Here is a 17,138-nt window from a genome sequence, read left to right on the forward strand (position 1 = left end):
TAGTGCTGAAGGATGTTGGAAGTTACAGAGGGAGATAGATAAGCTGCAGAGCTAGGTTGAGAGGTGACAAATGGAGTTTAATGAGGAAAAGTATGAGGTGATTCACTTTGGAAGGAGTAACAGGAATGCAGAGTACTGGGCTAATGGTAAGTTTCTTGGTAGTGTAGATGAGCAGTGGGATCTCAGTGTCCAGGTCCATCAAATCTTGAAAGTTGCCACCAAGTTGAGAGGGTTGTTAAGAAGGCATATGGTGTATTAGCATTTATTGGTAAGGGGACCGATTTTCGGAACCTTGAGGTCATGTTGCAGCTGTACAAAACTCTGGTGCGGCTGCACTTGGACTATTGTGTGCAGTTCTGGTCACCGCATTATGAAAAGAATGTGGAAGCTTTGGAAAGAGTGCAGAGGAGATTTACTAGGATGTTTCCTGGTAAGGGAAGGTCTTACTAGAAAAGGCTGAGGGACTTGAGGTTGTTTTCATTAGGGAGAAGAAGGTTGAGAGATAACTTAATTGAGACATACAAGATAATCAGAGGGTTAGATAGAATGGACAGTGAAAGCCCTTTTCTTCTGATTGCGATGGCTAGCACGAGAGGACATAGCTTTAAATTGAGGGGTGATAGATATAGGGCAGATGTCAGAGGTAATTTCTTTACTCTGAGTAGTAAGGACGTGGAACGCACTGCCTGCAAAATAGTAGACTTGCCAGTTTAAGAACATTTAAATGGTCATTGGATAGGCATATGGACGAGAATGGAATAGTGTAGATTAACTGGGATTTAGATTGGTTCCACAGGTCGGCGCAGCATCCAGGGCTGAAGTGCCTGTACTGCGCTGTAATGTTCTATTGTACGCAACTCAGTTAATTGGCTACATTACCTGCGCCTCTACTGTCTGTTGAGTTTTTGTGGGCCAATATACACTCCTAGCAGTGATCTCAGCGGTATGACTGCCCACGTCTTATTCTGTACTCTACTGACAAACTCTCATTTATTGCAGTACCTGTCACTTTGTTAATGATGTAACACAACCTCCTTTCATGCACCTTCCCTGTCTCACCTATACATGGAAATGTTTAGTTGTTCGCCCTGTCTCTCCCTTAACTATATCTTGGTGATGGCAACATTACCTACATCCATGTGTCAATGCGCGTCTTGAACTCAGCTGTCTTGCCTATAAAACTGTGAGCATTAGAGGCTGTCCAGCCTTGCATTCCCCCATCAATCTTAACAAGATTGAATTCACTTTGTCTTGGTTCCCTTACTATGTTAGGCTGAGCCTCCTCCTTTTGACGAATGAACATAAACTATCACTAGTAGCACTAACAAACTTACCTTGACGGCATTGGTCTCATTCTTGTTCTAAACATGCATGATTTTGCCTTTTCTTTTTAAAAAAAAGTCTTGAGTTCAGGAAAGGCTAATTCAATTCTGGCTTTGCTACCATTAAAGTTGACAATCCTAACACATTTGGTCAGCTTTCCATCTCTCCGCTTTTGTAAACTTGAGCTCATTTCAAACTGTAATGCCCATCTCCTAACTTGCTGATTTCTATTCACTCAGTGCCTATGTGCTTGCTGACCTACATTGCTTCATGCCTGTTTTTAATTTATTCTGTGATCTTGCCGTTCTCTCTAATCTCTTCTTGCTATGTTTCCTCTGCTCCTGCAATTCTGGCCCTTAACTCAACTGAATAGTAATCATTGTACCATTGGTAGCTGTGCTTTCAACAACCTTCGCTAGAGAGTCTAGAATTTGCTCCTTAACCCTTCCACCTCCTTTTCCTCTTGCGAGATGTTCTTTGAAGCTATCTGTCACAGAGCCGCTTGCACGTAATTATAGTGAAATTTATTGGCCTACCTGAAAATTTATCATGTCTGATTTTCAGTGCTGGCAGAATTTAAATCATGTGTAATCATAAAAGGTGAAAGTGAGGACTGCAGATGCTGGAGATCAGTGCTGAAAATGTGTTGCTGGAAAAGCGCAGCAGGTCAGGCAGCATCCAAGGAGCAGGAGAATCGACATTTCGGGCATGAGCCCTTCCTGAGGAGCAGTAAAATTGACGTTTTGGGCAAAAGCCCTTCAGGAATACAGGCAGAGAGCCTGAAGGGTGGAGAGATAAGTGAGAGGAGGATGGGGGTGGGCAGAAAGTAGCACAGAGTACAATAGGTGAATGGGGGAGGGGATGAAGGTGATAGGTTGGGGGGGGGGAGGGTGGAGTGGATAGGTGGAAAAGATAGGCAGGTAGGACAAGTCATGGGGACAGTGCTGAACTGGAAGTTTGGAACTGGGGTGAGGTGGGGGAAGGGAAAATGAGGAAACTGTTGAAGTCCACATTGATGTCCTGGGGTTGAAATGTTGGGCCACAGGGCGGTGTGGTTGATTGGTGCGGGTGTCCCGGAGATGTTCCCTAAAGCGCTCTGCTGGAGGCATCCAGTCTCCCCAATGTAGAGGAGATTGCATCGGGAGCAACGGATACAATAAATGATATTGGTGGATGTGCAAGTAAAACTTTGGATGTTGAAGACTCCTTTATGGCCTTGGATGGACGTGAGGGAGGAGGTGTGGGCGCAGGTTTTGCAATTCCTGCGGTGGCAGGGGAAGGTGCCAGGATGGGAGGGTGGTTTGAAGGGGTCGTGGACCTGACCAGGTAGTCATGGAGGGAACGGTCTTTGCGGAAGGCGGAAAGAGGTGGGGAGGGAAATATATCCCTGGTGGTGGGGTCTGTTTGGAGGTGGAGGAAATGTCAGCAGCTGAGTTAGTTTATGCGAAGGTTGGTAGGGTGGAAGGTGAGCACCAGGGGCGTTCTGTCCTTGTTACGGCTAGGGGGGTGGGGTCTGAGTGCGGAGGTGCGGGATGTGGACGAGATGTGTTGGAGTGCATCTTTAACCACGTGGGAAGGGAAATTACGGTCTCTAAAGGACGAGGCCATCTGGTGTGTTCTGTGGTGGAACTGGTCCTCCTGGGAGCAGATACGGTGGAGGCGGAGGAATTGGGAATACAGGATGGCATTTTTGCAGGGGGTAGGGTGGGAAGAGGTGTAATCCAGGTAGCTGTGGGAGTCGGTCGGTGTGTAAAAAATGTCGTTATCAAGTCGGTCATCATTAATGGAGCTGGAGAGGTCTAGGAAGGGGAAGGAGGTGTCAGAGATGGTCCAGGTAAATTTAAGGTCAGGGTGGAATGTGTAGGTGAAGTTGATGATTTGCTCAACCTCCTCGCGGGAGCACGAGGTGGCTTCAATGCAGTCATCAAAGTAGCGGAGGAAGAGGTGGGGAGTGGTGCCGGTGTAATTACGGAAGATCGACTGTTCTACTACTCCTTGGATGCTGCCTGAAGTGCTGTGCTTCTCAGCACCACTAATCCATAAAAGATGACAGTCATTTTAAGAGTAAACGTTAAATGAGGAATAGTTAGTCATTGGAAATCATCTTCTGAGAATTGGTTTATCCTATGGTTCCTTCTGTAGCGTACCTCATCTGGACTGCAGAGCATCTTCAAGTGGGAGTCCATGTAGGTACTAACAATGAGGAAAGAGGTTGTGCTGATGGAAAATGAGCAGCTTGGGATAGTTTCCTAGAACAGTATGTCATAGAACCAGTTGAAAACCAGAAACAAAAAGGTAATCTTCAGATTACTACCTGAGCCATGAGCTAATGGGCACAAATTTAAAGAGGTGAATGTGTGGCTCGGAGATTGGTGTGGGAGAAATGGGTTTGAATTCATGGGGCATTCATACCAACTGCTACTCGGGGAGCAGGGAGCTGTTCCAATGGAATGGGTTGCACCTGAAACATCCAGGAACAAAAGTCCTGGCAAATTGCACAACTAGATAATAGAGACAGGACTTTAAATTAGGGGTGGCATGTTCAGTTGCATGGAAAATTTAGTAAATCAAATATCAAAGAAAACTTAGAATTGCATGTTGGTGATAGGGCTTGTTGTTAGTAGAAAATAAAAGAAAGGGACAGATTGTATGAATGTTATATTGTACCAAGGAACTATAGAAATATAGGGAAATTTTATATCAGAACAAACTTAAAAGCTTTGCATCTTAATACGTGAAGCATCCTGAATGAGGTGGAAGAATTGCCACTGCAAATTGAGGTAAATTAATATGACCTCCTACTGAGGTATTTAGGTATTTAGCATTCAGGGATATATGCCTCTTCAGAAAGACAAGATGGATGGAAAAGGGCAATACTATTAATAAGAGATGAAATGAGAATAGTTGTGAGAGATGATTACGCTTGGATGACATAGAGTCCATTTGGGCAGGGGTTTAAGAAAATGTAAGAGAAAGAAGACATTGGTAGGAGAAATGTTAAGACCCCAAACACTGTGGGGCGGCATGGTGGCTCAGTGGTTAACACTGCACCCTCACAACACTAGGACCCGGGTTCGATTCCAGCCTTGGGCGACTGTCTATGTGGAGTTTGCACATTCTCCCTGTGTCAGCGTGGGTTTCCTCCCACAGTCCAAAAGATGTGCAGGTTAGGTGAATTGGCATGTTAAATTGCCCATAGTGTTAGGTGCATTAGTCAGAGGGAAATGGGTCTGGGTGGGTTACTCTTTGGAGGTTCGGTGTGGACTTGTTGGGCCGAAGGGCCTGTTTTCATACTGTAGGGAATCTAATCTAATCTCATCAGCCAGTCTGTGGGAAAGGCTGCAAATTAACATCATAATAGGATCATGGAGAAAGAATAGTGCGATAATTATGGACAACTTTAATCTTCATGATAATGGGGTGAATCAAATTGAAAAGGGAAGCTACGGCAATTAGTTCATAGTGCATCAAGGATATTTTCCGAGAACAATATGTCATGGAACCAACGAGGAAGCAGGCTATCTTCTTTGGGCGGCACGGTGGCACAGTGGTTAGCACTGCTGCCTCACAGCGCCAGAGACCTGGGTTCAATTCCAGCCTCAGGCGACTGACTGTGTGGAGTTTGCACGTTCTCCCCGTGGGTTTCCTCCGGGTGCTCCGGTTTCCTCCCACAGTCCAAAGATGTGTGGGTCAGGTGAATTGGCCATGCTAAATTGCCCGTAGTGTTAGGTAAGGGGTAGATGTAGGGGTATGGGTGGGTTGTGCTTCGGCGGGGCGGTGTGGACTTGTTGGGCCGAAGGGCCTGTTTCCACACTGTAAGTAATCTAATCTAATCTTGTATCTGATAATTGTTAATGAGGCAGGCCAATAAGTGACCTGAGAGAAAAGATACCCTATGACGTGGAAAGCTAAGGAAGTGATTGCTGAGTCCTTGCTCAGATATTTGTATCATCAATAGCCATGAGTGAGATGCTGGAAAACTGGAGGTTGGCTAACGTGGTACAATTATTTAAGAAAGGTGGTAAGGAAAAGCCAGGGAACCATCGACCAGTGAGCCTGACATGAGTGGTGGGCAAGTGTTGGAGGGGATTCAGAGGGGCAAGATTTACATGTGTTTGGAAAGGCAAGGATTGCCCTAAGGGATAATCAACATGGCGATGTGTGTGGGAAGTCCTGTCTCAGTAACTTGATTGAGTTTCTTGAAGAAGTGACTAAGAGGATTGAAAAGGGCAGAGTGGTGTCAATATGTACTTCAGTAAGGCATGGTAAGCTGATTAACAAGGTTAGATCATGTGGAATACATGGAGAACTAGCCATTTGGATGCAAAAGTGGTTCAGAGGTAGAACATAGCAGGTTTGTTTTTTTGGACTGGAGGACAGTTGTATGTAACTAAGATCGGTGCTGAGTTCACTGCTTTTTGTCATTGATATCAATGATTTGGATGTGAATGTAGGAGGTACGGTTAGTAAGTTTTCAGATGACTCCAAAATTGATGTAGAGTACAGCGAAGAAAGTTATCTCAGACTACAACGGGATCTTGATAAAATTAGCTGATGGGCTGAGGAGTGGCAGATGAAGTTGAGAATGTAGAACATGGAATGTTAGTGCAGTACAGGCCCTTTGGCCTTCAATGTTGTGCCAACCTGTGGACCCTATCTTCTACCCATATGTCTATTCTATGACTATTTAAATGCCCTTAAATTTGGTGAGTCTCCTACTGTTGCAGACAGTGCATTTCATGCCCCTACTACTCTGAGTGAAGAAACTACCTCTGACATCTGTCTGTCCCCTCAATTTAAAGCTATGTCCTCTCATGCTAACTGTCAATATCAGAGGAAAAAGGCTCTTGCTGTGTACCCTACCTAACCCTCTGATTATCTTGTATGTCTCAATTAAGTCACCCCTCAACCTTCTTCTCCGTAATGAAAACAGATTCATTTTCCTCAGCCTTTCCTTGTAAGATCTTTCCTTCATGCCAGGCAGCATCCTAGTAAATCACCTCTGAACCCTTTCCAAAGCTTCCACATCCTTCATGTTATGCAGTGACCAGAACTGTACACAATATGCCAAGTGCGGTTGCACCAGAATTTTGTATAGCTGCAGCATGACCTCGTGGCTCCGAAACTCAATCCCTCTCCCAATAAAAGGTAATACATGTACACCATATACGGCTTTAACAACCCTATCAACCGAGTTGGCAACTTGGAAATGGACACTGAGATCTCTCTGCTCGTCTACACTACCAAGAAACTTACCATTAGCCCAGTACACTTTTTTTTCCTGTTGCACCTTCCTAAATGAATCACTTCACACTTTTCCGCACTAAACTCCATTCCCCACCTCTGAGCCCAGCTCTGCAGCTTATCTATGTCTCTCTGTAACCTCCAACATCCTTCAGCCCTATCCACAATTCTACAGCCCTTCATGTCATCCACAAATTTGCTAACCGATCCGTCTACGCCCTCATTGAAGTCATTTATAAAAATGACAAACCGTAGTGGCCCCAAAACAGATCCTTGTGGTACACCAAAAGCATCATAGTTGCTTTTGCCCCAGAATGGCTTTGTGAAAGAGAAATTATGTCCAGTTAAGTTTATTTTCTTTTTTTTTGAGATAGTCTTAACTAGAATGGATAGAGTGGAACCAGTAGATGTGTTGTATTTGGACTACCTTGCATTATATACCTATCCCTTTTAAATCGCTAAAGTAAACTTAACTGAATTGTGGTGACATCATCAAAGTGCTCACCTACGTCCAAATTTAACACCTGGCCAGGTTCATTACCCAGTACCAAATCCAATGTGGCCTCACCCTTTGTTGGCTTGTCTACATACTGTGTCAGGAAACCATCCTGCGCACATTGGACAAAAACTGACCCATCTAAAGTAGTTGGAATGTAGTATTTCCAGTCAATATTTGGAAAGTTAAAATTCCCCATAACAACTACCCTGATACTCTTGCTCCTATTCAGAATTATCTTTGCTATCCTTTCCTCTACATCTCTGGAAGTATTCGGAGGCTGATAGAAAACTCTCAATAGGGTAACCTTTCCTTTTCTGTTTCTAACGTGAGTGCATACTACCTCAATCTACGAGTCCTCAAATGTCCTTTCTGCTATCGTAATGCTGTCCTTGACTAACAATGCCATACCTCCCCCTCTTTTACCATTTTCAGTGTTCTTACTGAAACATTTAAATTCCGGAACCTGCAACAACCATCCCTGTCACTGCTCTATCCATGTCTACGAAATGGCCACAACATCGAAGTCCCAGATACCAACCCATGCTGCAATTTCACCCATCTTATACCGCATGCCTCTAACCACCTTCCTGCTTGCTGGTGAACTCTTGTGACCTTGAAACCATATTTCTCAATGCTGTCAACCTCCTGGACACTGGAACTATAATTTAGGTTTCCATCCCCCTGCATAATTAGTTTAAACCCTCCTGAATAGCATTAGCAAATTCCACCCCCCAGGATATTGGTCCTCCTCTGGTTCAGGTATAGACCATCATGTTTGTCAACATCCCACCTACCCCAGAATGAGACCCAATTATCCAATATTTATCTATACTTAGAATAGATAAATTTGAGATGCTGCATTTTGGTAGGGCAAATCAGGGCAGGAGTAATATACTGAATGGTAAGACCCTGTGGAGTGTTGCCAAACAAGGAGACCTTGGAGTGCAGTTTCATAGTTCCTTGAAAGTGGTGTAGGTAGGCAGGGCGGTGAAGAAGACATTTGGCACGCTTGTCTTTGTTGGTCAGTGCATTAAGTGTAGGAGTTGGGAGGCCATGTTGCAGTTGTACAGGACATTGGATTGACTCCTTTTGGAATACTGTATTTGCTAACCTTTCCTCTACATCTCTGATAGACCGACAAACTGGGATGCATTCAGAATTTAGCAAAGGACGACTAGAAAGAGAATAAAGATGGTGAAATTATATTGCAAGGGCAAACTAGTGAGAAAGATAAAAAGATTGATAAGAAAAGCTTGTTTAAATACCTAATAATGAGTATGTCCTTCAGAAAATGAAGCTGGAGAGATGTTTATGGGGAACAAGGAAATGACGGAGGAGTTTAACAGATACTTTGAATCACTTTTTAAGGTGAAAGATACTTTGAACATTCCATTAGTACTATAGAATATGGGGGAGGAATTAAGCACCATCGCCATCATGAGCAAAGTACGATTAGATAAACTAATGGGGCTAAAGACAGGTTAGTTCTCTATTTCTGATGGCTTACTCCTAGGATTCTAAAAGAGGTAGCTACAGTGATAGTGGATGCACTGGTTGCAATTTTTCCAAACATTGTTGGATTCTGAAGAAGTATTGGAAAATTGCTAATGTGACAACCTTTTTGCAAAAGAAAGTGAGGCAAAAAGTGGTTAACTACAAGTCGAGTAGACTCTCACCTGCTGTTGGAAAAATATTGGAATCAATTGTTAAGGAAGTAATAGTAGGACATTTGGAAAATCATAATCAACCTGAGTCAGAATGGCTTTGTGAAAGAGAAATCCTGTCCGGTTAAGTTTATTTTTTTTTGAGATAGTCTTAACTAGACTGGATAGAGTGGAACCAGTCGATGTGTTGTATTTGGACTTCCAGAAGGCATTCAACAATGTTCCTCACAATAGGTGTGGAAAGAGAATTGGCTCATAGGCAGGAAATGGTTAGTGGGGATAAGGGGCTCCTGTTTACAACCTTTTGACTAATGTAGTTTTGCAGGGATCAATGCAGAATGAGCAACTTTTTACAATATATATTAATGACTTGGACGAAGGAAATGAATGTAGCCAAATTTGTAGATGACACTGAAATGGGTGGAAAGTCAGGTTGTGAGAGAGATACAAACAGTTTACAGAGATATTGATAGATTAAATACTGGGCAATAAGTTGGCAAATGGAGTATAATATGGGAAAATGTGAAATTCATTTTGGATGGGAGAAGAAAAGAACAGTATTATTTAAATTGAGAACAACTGCAGAAAGTTGCAACACAGAGGGACTTGGGGGGTCCCTAGCATACAGGTGCAGCAAAGATTTGGAGTATAAGAGTAAGGAGGTTTTCCAGAAACACTGCAAGTTTCTGATGAGACCATATCTGGAGTAGTATGAGCAGTTTTGGTCCCCTTATAACATGTTTTTTTATGCAAATGATATTTTCCCAGACTGCTGGAGTGAGCGAGAACCAGGGCACGTTCTGCTAGAAAAAAATCATTTAAATAAAAATACCACAGTCTTAAAGTCTAGTCTGATAGCATTTACCTTTTGTTTCATTTTTTTGTGACTGTGATACTTGCTGCTTCAGTACAGAATAACTGATGCCCTGTGTGTTCCTTAACTTTTTCTAACATGGCAAATGTTCAAAGCTGGCACTTGCAATTTGTCTTTCTTGGAACATTGTTATGGATTTACTCGTAGCAATATAGAGCTTTCCTACAAGCATCTTGGAATTTTGGCAGATTGTCACTGTTATTCTTCACTTTAAGTTTACAAATATCCACTCCTTGTGTTGACTTAAGTTTTGTAACCTGCAAGGGTTGCTGTAGGAAGATATCTCCAATGCAGTGCCAGATGCCTTTGCTTCTCTTGAGGTATAGTTTAAAGTCTGGAATATTGATAGCAAGTTTCACCATGACTCCCCGGTGTGTAATCTGATTGACACCTGGAAGGATGAACTGTGTTATACTCGGTGCTTTATTGGTAACTGGCATTGTATTATGTCTCAGAGCATGCTAGAAGTCTTGAAGAGTCCTGTTCATAACAACACAATATCACAGCATTATAAAGGCCTCAGCCTGCATCTCAACTGGAACCACATGAAGCAAGCCATACTGATGGAAGTGTGCTGATGTTTGTAACCAGTAACTTCCCCGAAAGTAGCTTCAAGGGCCGCTAGAAATATTATTTAATTTATGTTACCTTCTTAGGTGTCTGCTTTAACACTAATATCAAAAAGGTTTTCCAAAAAGGAGAGATTAATAAAAACTACTTTTATATAAAGGTATTTGCTAGTTTTGTCTTTCGAAACAAACAGCTGTTCATCTAACCTCTATTGTTAAATTTACTTTGATTATCTTATTTCAGGCACCCTGTGTTTTAATTGGTGGTTCTAGGAGCAAAAGATTCTTCAAGGAGCTTTGCTACGTGAAGCACAATCTCATCTTATGCTCGAGACAGATCTATTTTTGTCAGAGTGGGAGGCTGTTAATACAACATCACCGAATTTAGGTTAGTGAACACTGGACCGATCCATCTTGTCTGTCAGTAGAAATCCACATCTGAGGGCTTCATATAATGCTATCAGCAATTTTGCAACTGGTGTAGGATGAATCCGTGTATCTCTAGATAGATAGTGCAAAAGTTGATCATTCTATTGTGATGAAGGATATGTGAATTTTATATATATTAACATTATTTTTGGAATTTAGAATTCACAATAAAGGTGGATGGGTATTGAATTCTTCTGCAAATGGGTTTCCTTTTTTTGTAAAAAGACAGACCTTCTCTAACAGAGTAATCTTAATCCAACATGTATTAGAAGGCAGGTGACTGCTGACTCCCTATGGTATCAAAGAAATTGTTAGGTTTATTTAAAGCCATTATGTTTGTTTTCTGTACAAAGTAATTTCGGATTGAGTAAGTTTGATTTTTAAATTCAATTAAGATATCAGAGATGACTTGAGAAGTATAGTTTCTCACATCAGAAGAGTTCAGGGCAGATCAGACAAGCAGTTACTTCAGTAAAGAATATACTTTATGAAGCTTCCAAACCAGGAGTTTGGTTAGAAATATGCAGGTGATTAGAACTGAGAAAGTTTACGCTGTTAGATTTGTGGAAAGGTCATGTCTGTAGACTTGGAAAGGACTCGTCAAATTGTCTCATCAAACAGTCCATGCCAAGTCAACTACTTGGAGTTAGTTGGGTAGAAATTTAGAGTTCAGATAGGGGTGTAATTTTGTCTGGACTTGAATCTCTGTAACAGACAGTGTCAGGAAATCTGTAGAAACCTTTTGTTTTGTACATTAAAATCTTTCTAATTGTATTCTGTATTCAGAAGTTTTTTTTACTACTTTTGTGAAATCACCTTCTGTTGTGCAAGAAAATCGGCCACCTTGTGTAAATATGTCTTATCGACTAACTACTATGTTTATTAACTGAGGAACAAAACATGTTTTATGAATACACGTTTCATTCTGGGATCTGAATTTTCCAGTAGTATTATCGACTCATAACAATATTGATGAGCTAAATTAGGGATGTGTGTACACTTATTTACATGACTGGACAAGTACAAATCAGTGTTTCTTTCTAGGAATGTGTAATTTAGGTGTTTTAGGCCTTGGTTTACTAACTAAGGAAATTGGTGAGCAAACATTTTGAGTAAAAAAATGATGAATTGATTTAAGTTATTGCACTTCCCTTTATAATTTGTGTGGTTCATGAAACATACTGGTTTGAATAATTCACCACTTTACACTTTCCAAGCTACAAGCTCAATGCATTCTTTTCCATGAACTACCAATTTAACTACTAAAGCTGTATTGATTTGGAGATGCCGGTGTTGGGCTGGGGTGTACAAAGTTAAAAATCTCACAACACCAGGTTATAGTCCAACAGGTTTAATTGAAAGGTATTGTGCTTCCAGTTAAACCTGTTGGACTATAACCTGGTGTTGTGTGATTTTTAACATTAACGTTGTAGCATGCAGCTATAGTTTTTTTCACTTTGTAGATAGACTAGTATTTGTGTGACATTTACCTTACGACATTTTCCCCTGTCTTCAGTTGCCCTATTTTTCTGCCAAAATTAAGATTTTTCTTATCTAAGTAAAATTTATATAGTAATGCAAGCATAAAAAAAAACCTCTTTGGAAAATTAAGTCCAATAGCTTGTTCGGACATAGTTTATAAATATGTCACAACAAATGTATTTCTTTTTTCAAGTTGTTAGTTTAGAACTTTTGTGTCATGTGAATTTTCTGAAAGGGAAATTATAAGACTAACATTTAGTAAACTGACATTTTCAAGTCCCAGAGCTGCATCACTTTTCTTGAGGGGGAAGGGTGAGGCAGTTAATGGACCTAACTCTTGTGTATTTTTAGTGAAAAATGATCAACTCCATTCTCCCGTAGGATCGAAGAACCAGTTCTCAGAATTCAAAGTTTTGGAAGTTAGGACAATATTCACCCAAATACAATATTTTACATAATTTTAAACTTGTTCTTAATAGCAGCTGATAATTAAAAGACCTTTAGAGCTCAATGTTGTGATGATGGACAGAATAACATTGAAAAATGATAACTTAACTTCAGCAGCATGGAAAGTGGTAATGTCCTGGTTTGTAGTGAGATCTTGTAGTCCACACTTAAATTTTGTTAGGGTGCAGGGGCATGAAAAGCATTGCATGTATCAGTTGACTGAGAGCACATCTGCTCAAAAAGAAAAGCACCACAGAGAGCCTCAGTATGGCAGAAATTCCCTTTCAGTGACTTTGGAAGTACTCAGTGGCATGAAACATCATGATAGAATTGGAAAAGAAAGGAGCAGTAACTTAGTTGGTTGTTTTCTATGGACCGCCCCCCCGAATAGCAGCAGAAAGTTGGAGGACAGATTGGACAGCAGATCTTGGAAAGGTGCAAATGTGACAGAGTTATTATGTGTGACTTCAACTATTGATTGGAACCTTTAATGCAGATGGTCTGGATGGAGTTGATTTTGTCAGGTGTGTCCAGAAAGGATTCCTGACTTAATATGTAGATAGGGCAACTGGGGAGGGGAGGCCATATTGGATTTGGTGCTTGGCAACGAGCCAGGCCTGATGTCACATCTCAGTGGGAGAGCATTTCGGTAACATTGACCACAACTGCCTCACCTTTACCATGGTCATGGAGAGCGATGGGGCAGACAGTATGGCAAGATATTTAATTGGGGCAGGGGAAATTATGCTGCTATTAGACAGGAGCTGTGGAGTATACACTGGAGACAATTGTTCTCTGGGAAATGCACAACTGAAATGTGGAGGCTGTTTAAGGAGCACTTGTTACGAGTGTTGGATAGCTTTGTCCCAGTGAGACAGAATGGATGAAGGATCCTTGGATGACAAGAGAAGAGGAGCTTCTCGGCAAGGGGAAGAAAGAAGCTTACAGAAGGGTGAGATAGCAAGGATCTGGTGCAGCTTCAAAGGATTACAGTTGAGCTAGGAAAGAACTCAAAAATGGACTGAGGATCACTGGGAGGGAGCACAAAAAAGTCTTGGTGGGAAAGATTAGGGAAAACCCAAGGGCGTTCTGTGCTTACGTGAAGAATAAGAGGATGATCAGAGAAAGTGTAGGGCCGATCAGGGATAGTGGAGGGAACTTGTGCCTGGAGTCTGAAGAGGTAGGGGAGGCCCTAAATGAGTTTTTTCCTTCTATAATCACTAGAGAGAGGGACCTTGTTGATAGTGAGAGCACTGGGAACCAGGTTAATAAGCTTGATCAGATTGATATTAAGAAATGGATGTGCTGGAAATTTTGGGAAGCATCAAGATAGATAAATCATCAGAGCTTGACCAGATCTATTCAAAGTTACTACGGGAAGCAAGGATTGAGATTGCTGCGTCTCTGGCAATGATCTTTGACTCCTCAGTCTCCATGGGAGTAGTACTGGATGATTGGAGGGAGGCGAATGTTATTCCTCTGTTCAAGAAAGGGCATAAGGAAATCACTGGGAATTACAGTTCAGTCAGTCTTATGTCTGTGGTAAGCAAAGTATTGGAAAAGATTCTGAGAGATAGAATTTATGACTATTTGGAAAAACATAGTTTGGTTAAGAATCGTCAGCATGGCTTTGTGAGGGGCAGGTTTCATAAGCCTTATTGAGATATTTGAGGACATGGCGAGACAAGTTGATGAAGGTCGAGCAGAGGATGGGGTGTATATGGAATTCAGTAAGGCATTTGATAAGGTTCCCCATTGTAGGCTAATTCAGAAAGTTAGGAGGTATGGGATACAGAGAAATCTAGCTGTAAGGATACAGAATTGGCTGACCGGAAGATAGCAAGAGGTAGTGTATGGAAAGTATTCTGCTTTCTGGTTCAGTGACCAGTGACCTCCCATAGGGATCTGTTCTTGGGCCTCTGCTCTTTGTAGTTTCTATAAATGACTTGGATGAAGAAGTGGAAAGGTGGATTAGTAGGTTTGTTGATGGCGCAAAGGTTAGTGGTGGTGTAGATACTGTTGAGGGCTGTTGCAGGCTTGAACAAGGCATTCACAGGATACAGAGCTGAGCTCGGAATTGGCAGATGGAGTTCAACCTGGATAAATGCAAAGTGATTATTTTGGAAGGTCTAATTTAAATGCTGAATACAGGGTTAAAGACAGGATTCTTGGCAGTAAGGAGCAACAGCAGGATCTTGGGGTCTATGTATACAGACCTCTCAAAGTTGCCACCCAAGTTGATCGGGTTGTTAAGAAGGCGTATAGTGTTTTGGCTTTCATTAACAGGGGTATTGAGTTTAAGAGCTACGAGGTTTTGCTGCAGCTGTATAAAACCCTGGTTAAACCACACTTGGAATATAATGTCCAGTTCTGGTTGCCTCATTATAGGAATGATGTAGATGCTTTAGAGTGGGTACAGAGAAGATTTACCATGTTGGAGGGCTTGCCTTCTGAAGAGAGGTTGAGTGAGCTAGAGCATTTCACACTGGAGAGAAGAAGGAAGAGAGGTGACTTGATAGAGGCGTACAAGGTAATGAGAAGCATAAATAGAGTAGATAGCCAGAGACATTTTCGCAGGGTAGAAATGGCTGTTATAAGGTGTCATAATTTTAAGGTGACTGGTTGAAGGTATTGGGGAGTTGTCAGAGGTAGGTTCTTTAAGCAGAGAGTGGTGGGTGCGTGAAATGCACGGCCAACGGTGGTGGTAGAGTCAGAGACATTAGGGACCACATGGACGGCAGTAAATTGAGGGGTATGTAAGTTAGGTTGATCTTAGATTTAAATAAATGCTCGGTGCAATATTGTGGGCTGAAGGACCTGTACTGTTCTACATTCTAATAATTCTCAGTTTATGGGAGAGCTGCTGTGTGTAGTTCATTGTGTGGCACTTGGAAATTATTTCAGTCTTCCTATGTGAAAAGTGTGCAACCTTCTGTGCAGCACCAAGCATAAACTTATGGAATGAAGCATGGTTACCTGTGATCTTTATGATGTGCAATCCTCACGAAAATAGCAGTCATAAAATGACCGTTCATGTTACGTTTGACTGACACTTGCAAGTCCAAAACTAGACGATTAATGCTGATTAGGTGAGTTTAAAAAGCCTGCCTACCAAAGTAATTGGATTAAAAAGGTAAGAAGAGTAGTCAAGAGTTTGGCTTGGAGGCTTTTATAATATGGCAGAGTGGCCAAAAATATATGGATTAATGAATATGAATAAACTATTAGGAAATGTACATGCTCTGAAATCTTTCTTTTACATGTGTCAGAAGGAAAAGTCACTTCCTTAGAGGTTAGGACAGCAGAAACTATAACTGGAAATATAGCATGAGAAGTTAAATGTTTTGAATGTACATTTGTACAGAGACAAAAAAAAAGGTGGTGATATCACCAAGTTTTAATGAGAAACACTAACTTGAACTAATGTTAATAAAGAATTAAGGTAGGAAAAGTTAATGAGATTAACAGCCGGCTAAAACCTCTCAGACCAATGTCCTGGCGTTGTAAAGTGGGGGCTGTAGAGATTGTGGAGACACTTGTTGAGAGTTATCAGGTCAAACGACCAAAAGCGTGATTTAAAATGTAGGTTTTTAAGGCCTGACTTAAAGAAAGGGTGTGAGATACGTAGCTTGGTGCCTAGGCAGCTGAATACATGGCCACCAGTAGTTGAACAATTAAAATTGTGGATGTCAAGTGACCACAATTGGATAATTGCAGATATTTTAGAGGATTGTGCGGCGGAGGAATTTTGGTGAGATTGGAGGCAAGGTTTTGGAAAGATTTGACGATCAGCATGAGAATTTTAAAATCAAGGCCCTGCTTGATTGGGAGTCAGTTCAGAGCCAAGAGATTAGTCGATCAATTTGATTCCGAGGACCTGATGGCCAACGTCCTTGGGTTCTGAAATATTGCACAGTAGTGCTGGCTGTGACTTTCTAACATTTCTCCAGTTTAGAAATGTTCGGAAGAGATTGGAAGTTGACAAATGTTATACTGCTTATCAGATAAAGTGGGTAACAAAATCAGTGAACTCCAGGCCAGTTAACGTAATAGTAATCATTGATGGGCGGCATGGTGGCACAGTGGTTAGCACTGCTGCCTCACAGCGCCAGAGACCCGGGTTCAATTCTTGCCTCAGCCAACTGTCTGTGTGGAGTTTGCACATTCTCCCTGTGTCTGTGTGGATTTCCTCCTGGTGCTCCGGTTTCCTCCCACAGTCCAGAAATGTGCAGATTAGGTAAATTGGCCATGCTAAATTGCCCGTAGTGTTAGGTGAAGGGGTAAATGTAGGGTGGGTTGCTCTTCAGAGGGTCGGTGTGGACTTGTTAGGCCAAAGGGCCCATTTCCACACTAAGTAATCTAATTGAGAGAATGCTGGACCTAAAATTACACAAGTTTTATTGCGCTTAGGAAATTATAATATGATAGAACAAATCACCAGGGTTTTATTAGGGGAAATGGGATTTAATAAATTTATTAGAATTCTTGGAGGATGTAATGAGTAGAGTGGATAAAAGGAAACCATTCGATGTAGTATAACTGGATTTACAACAGGCATTCCCTAAGGTGCCACACAAAAGTTTGCTTGACTAAATGAAGACGAGCTG

At 41.7% G+C, this 17,138-nt stretch overlaps 1 protein-coding gene across 15 annotated transcripts in view; it reads left to right on the forward strand.

Annotated features, from left to right (window-relative positions):
• The window catches only part of LOC140465920 (protein TANC2-like), a 1,065,959-nt gene that overhangs the window by 444,879 nt on the left and 603,942 nt on the right, over positions 1-17,138 (forward strand). For 3 of the 15 annotated variants that reach the window (XM_072561866.1, XM_072561867.1, XM_072561868.1), the window contains one exon: positions 10,418-10,561. The exons of the other annotated variants lie outside the window; for them this stretch is intronic. In XM_072561866.1, the coding sequence (XP_072417967.1) occupies positions 10,498-10,561 (64 nt within the window). In that variant the 5' untranslated portion in view covers positions 10,418-10,497. The remainder of the gene's footprint in view (positions 1-10,417; positions 10,562-17,138) is intronic. 15 annotated transcript variants of the gene reach the window in all.

This window comes from Chiloscyllium punctatum, chromosome 42 (assembly GCF_047496795.1).
Source record: "Chiloscyllium punctatum isolate Juve2018m chromosome 42, sChiPun1.3, whole genome shotgun sequence".
NCBI classification, from domain to species: Eukaryota; Metazoa; Chordata; class Chondrichthyes; order Orectolobiformes; family Hemiscylliidae; genus Chiloscyllium; species Chiloscyllium punctatum.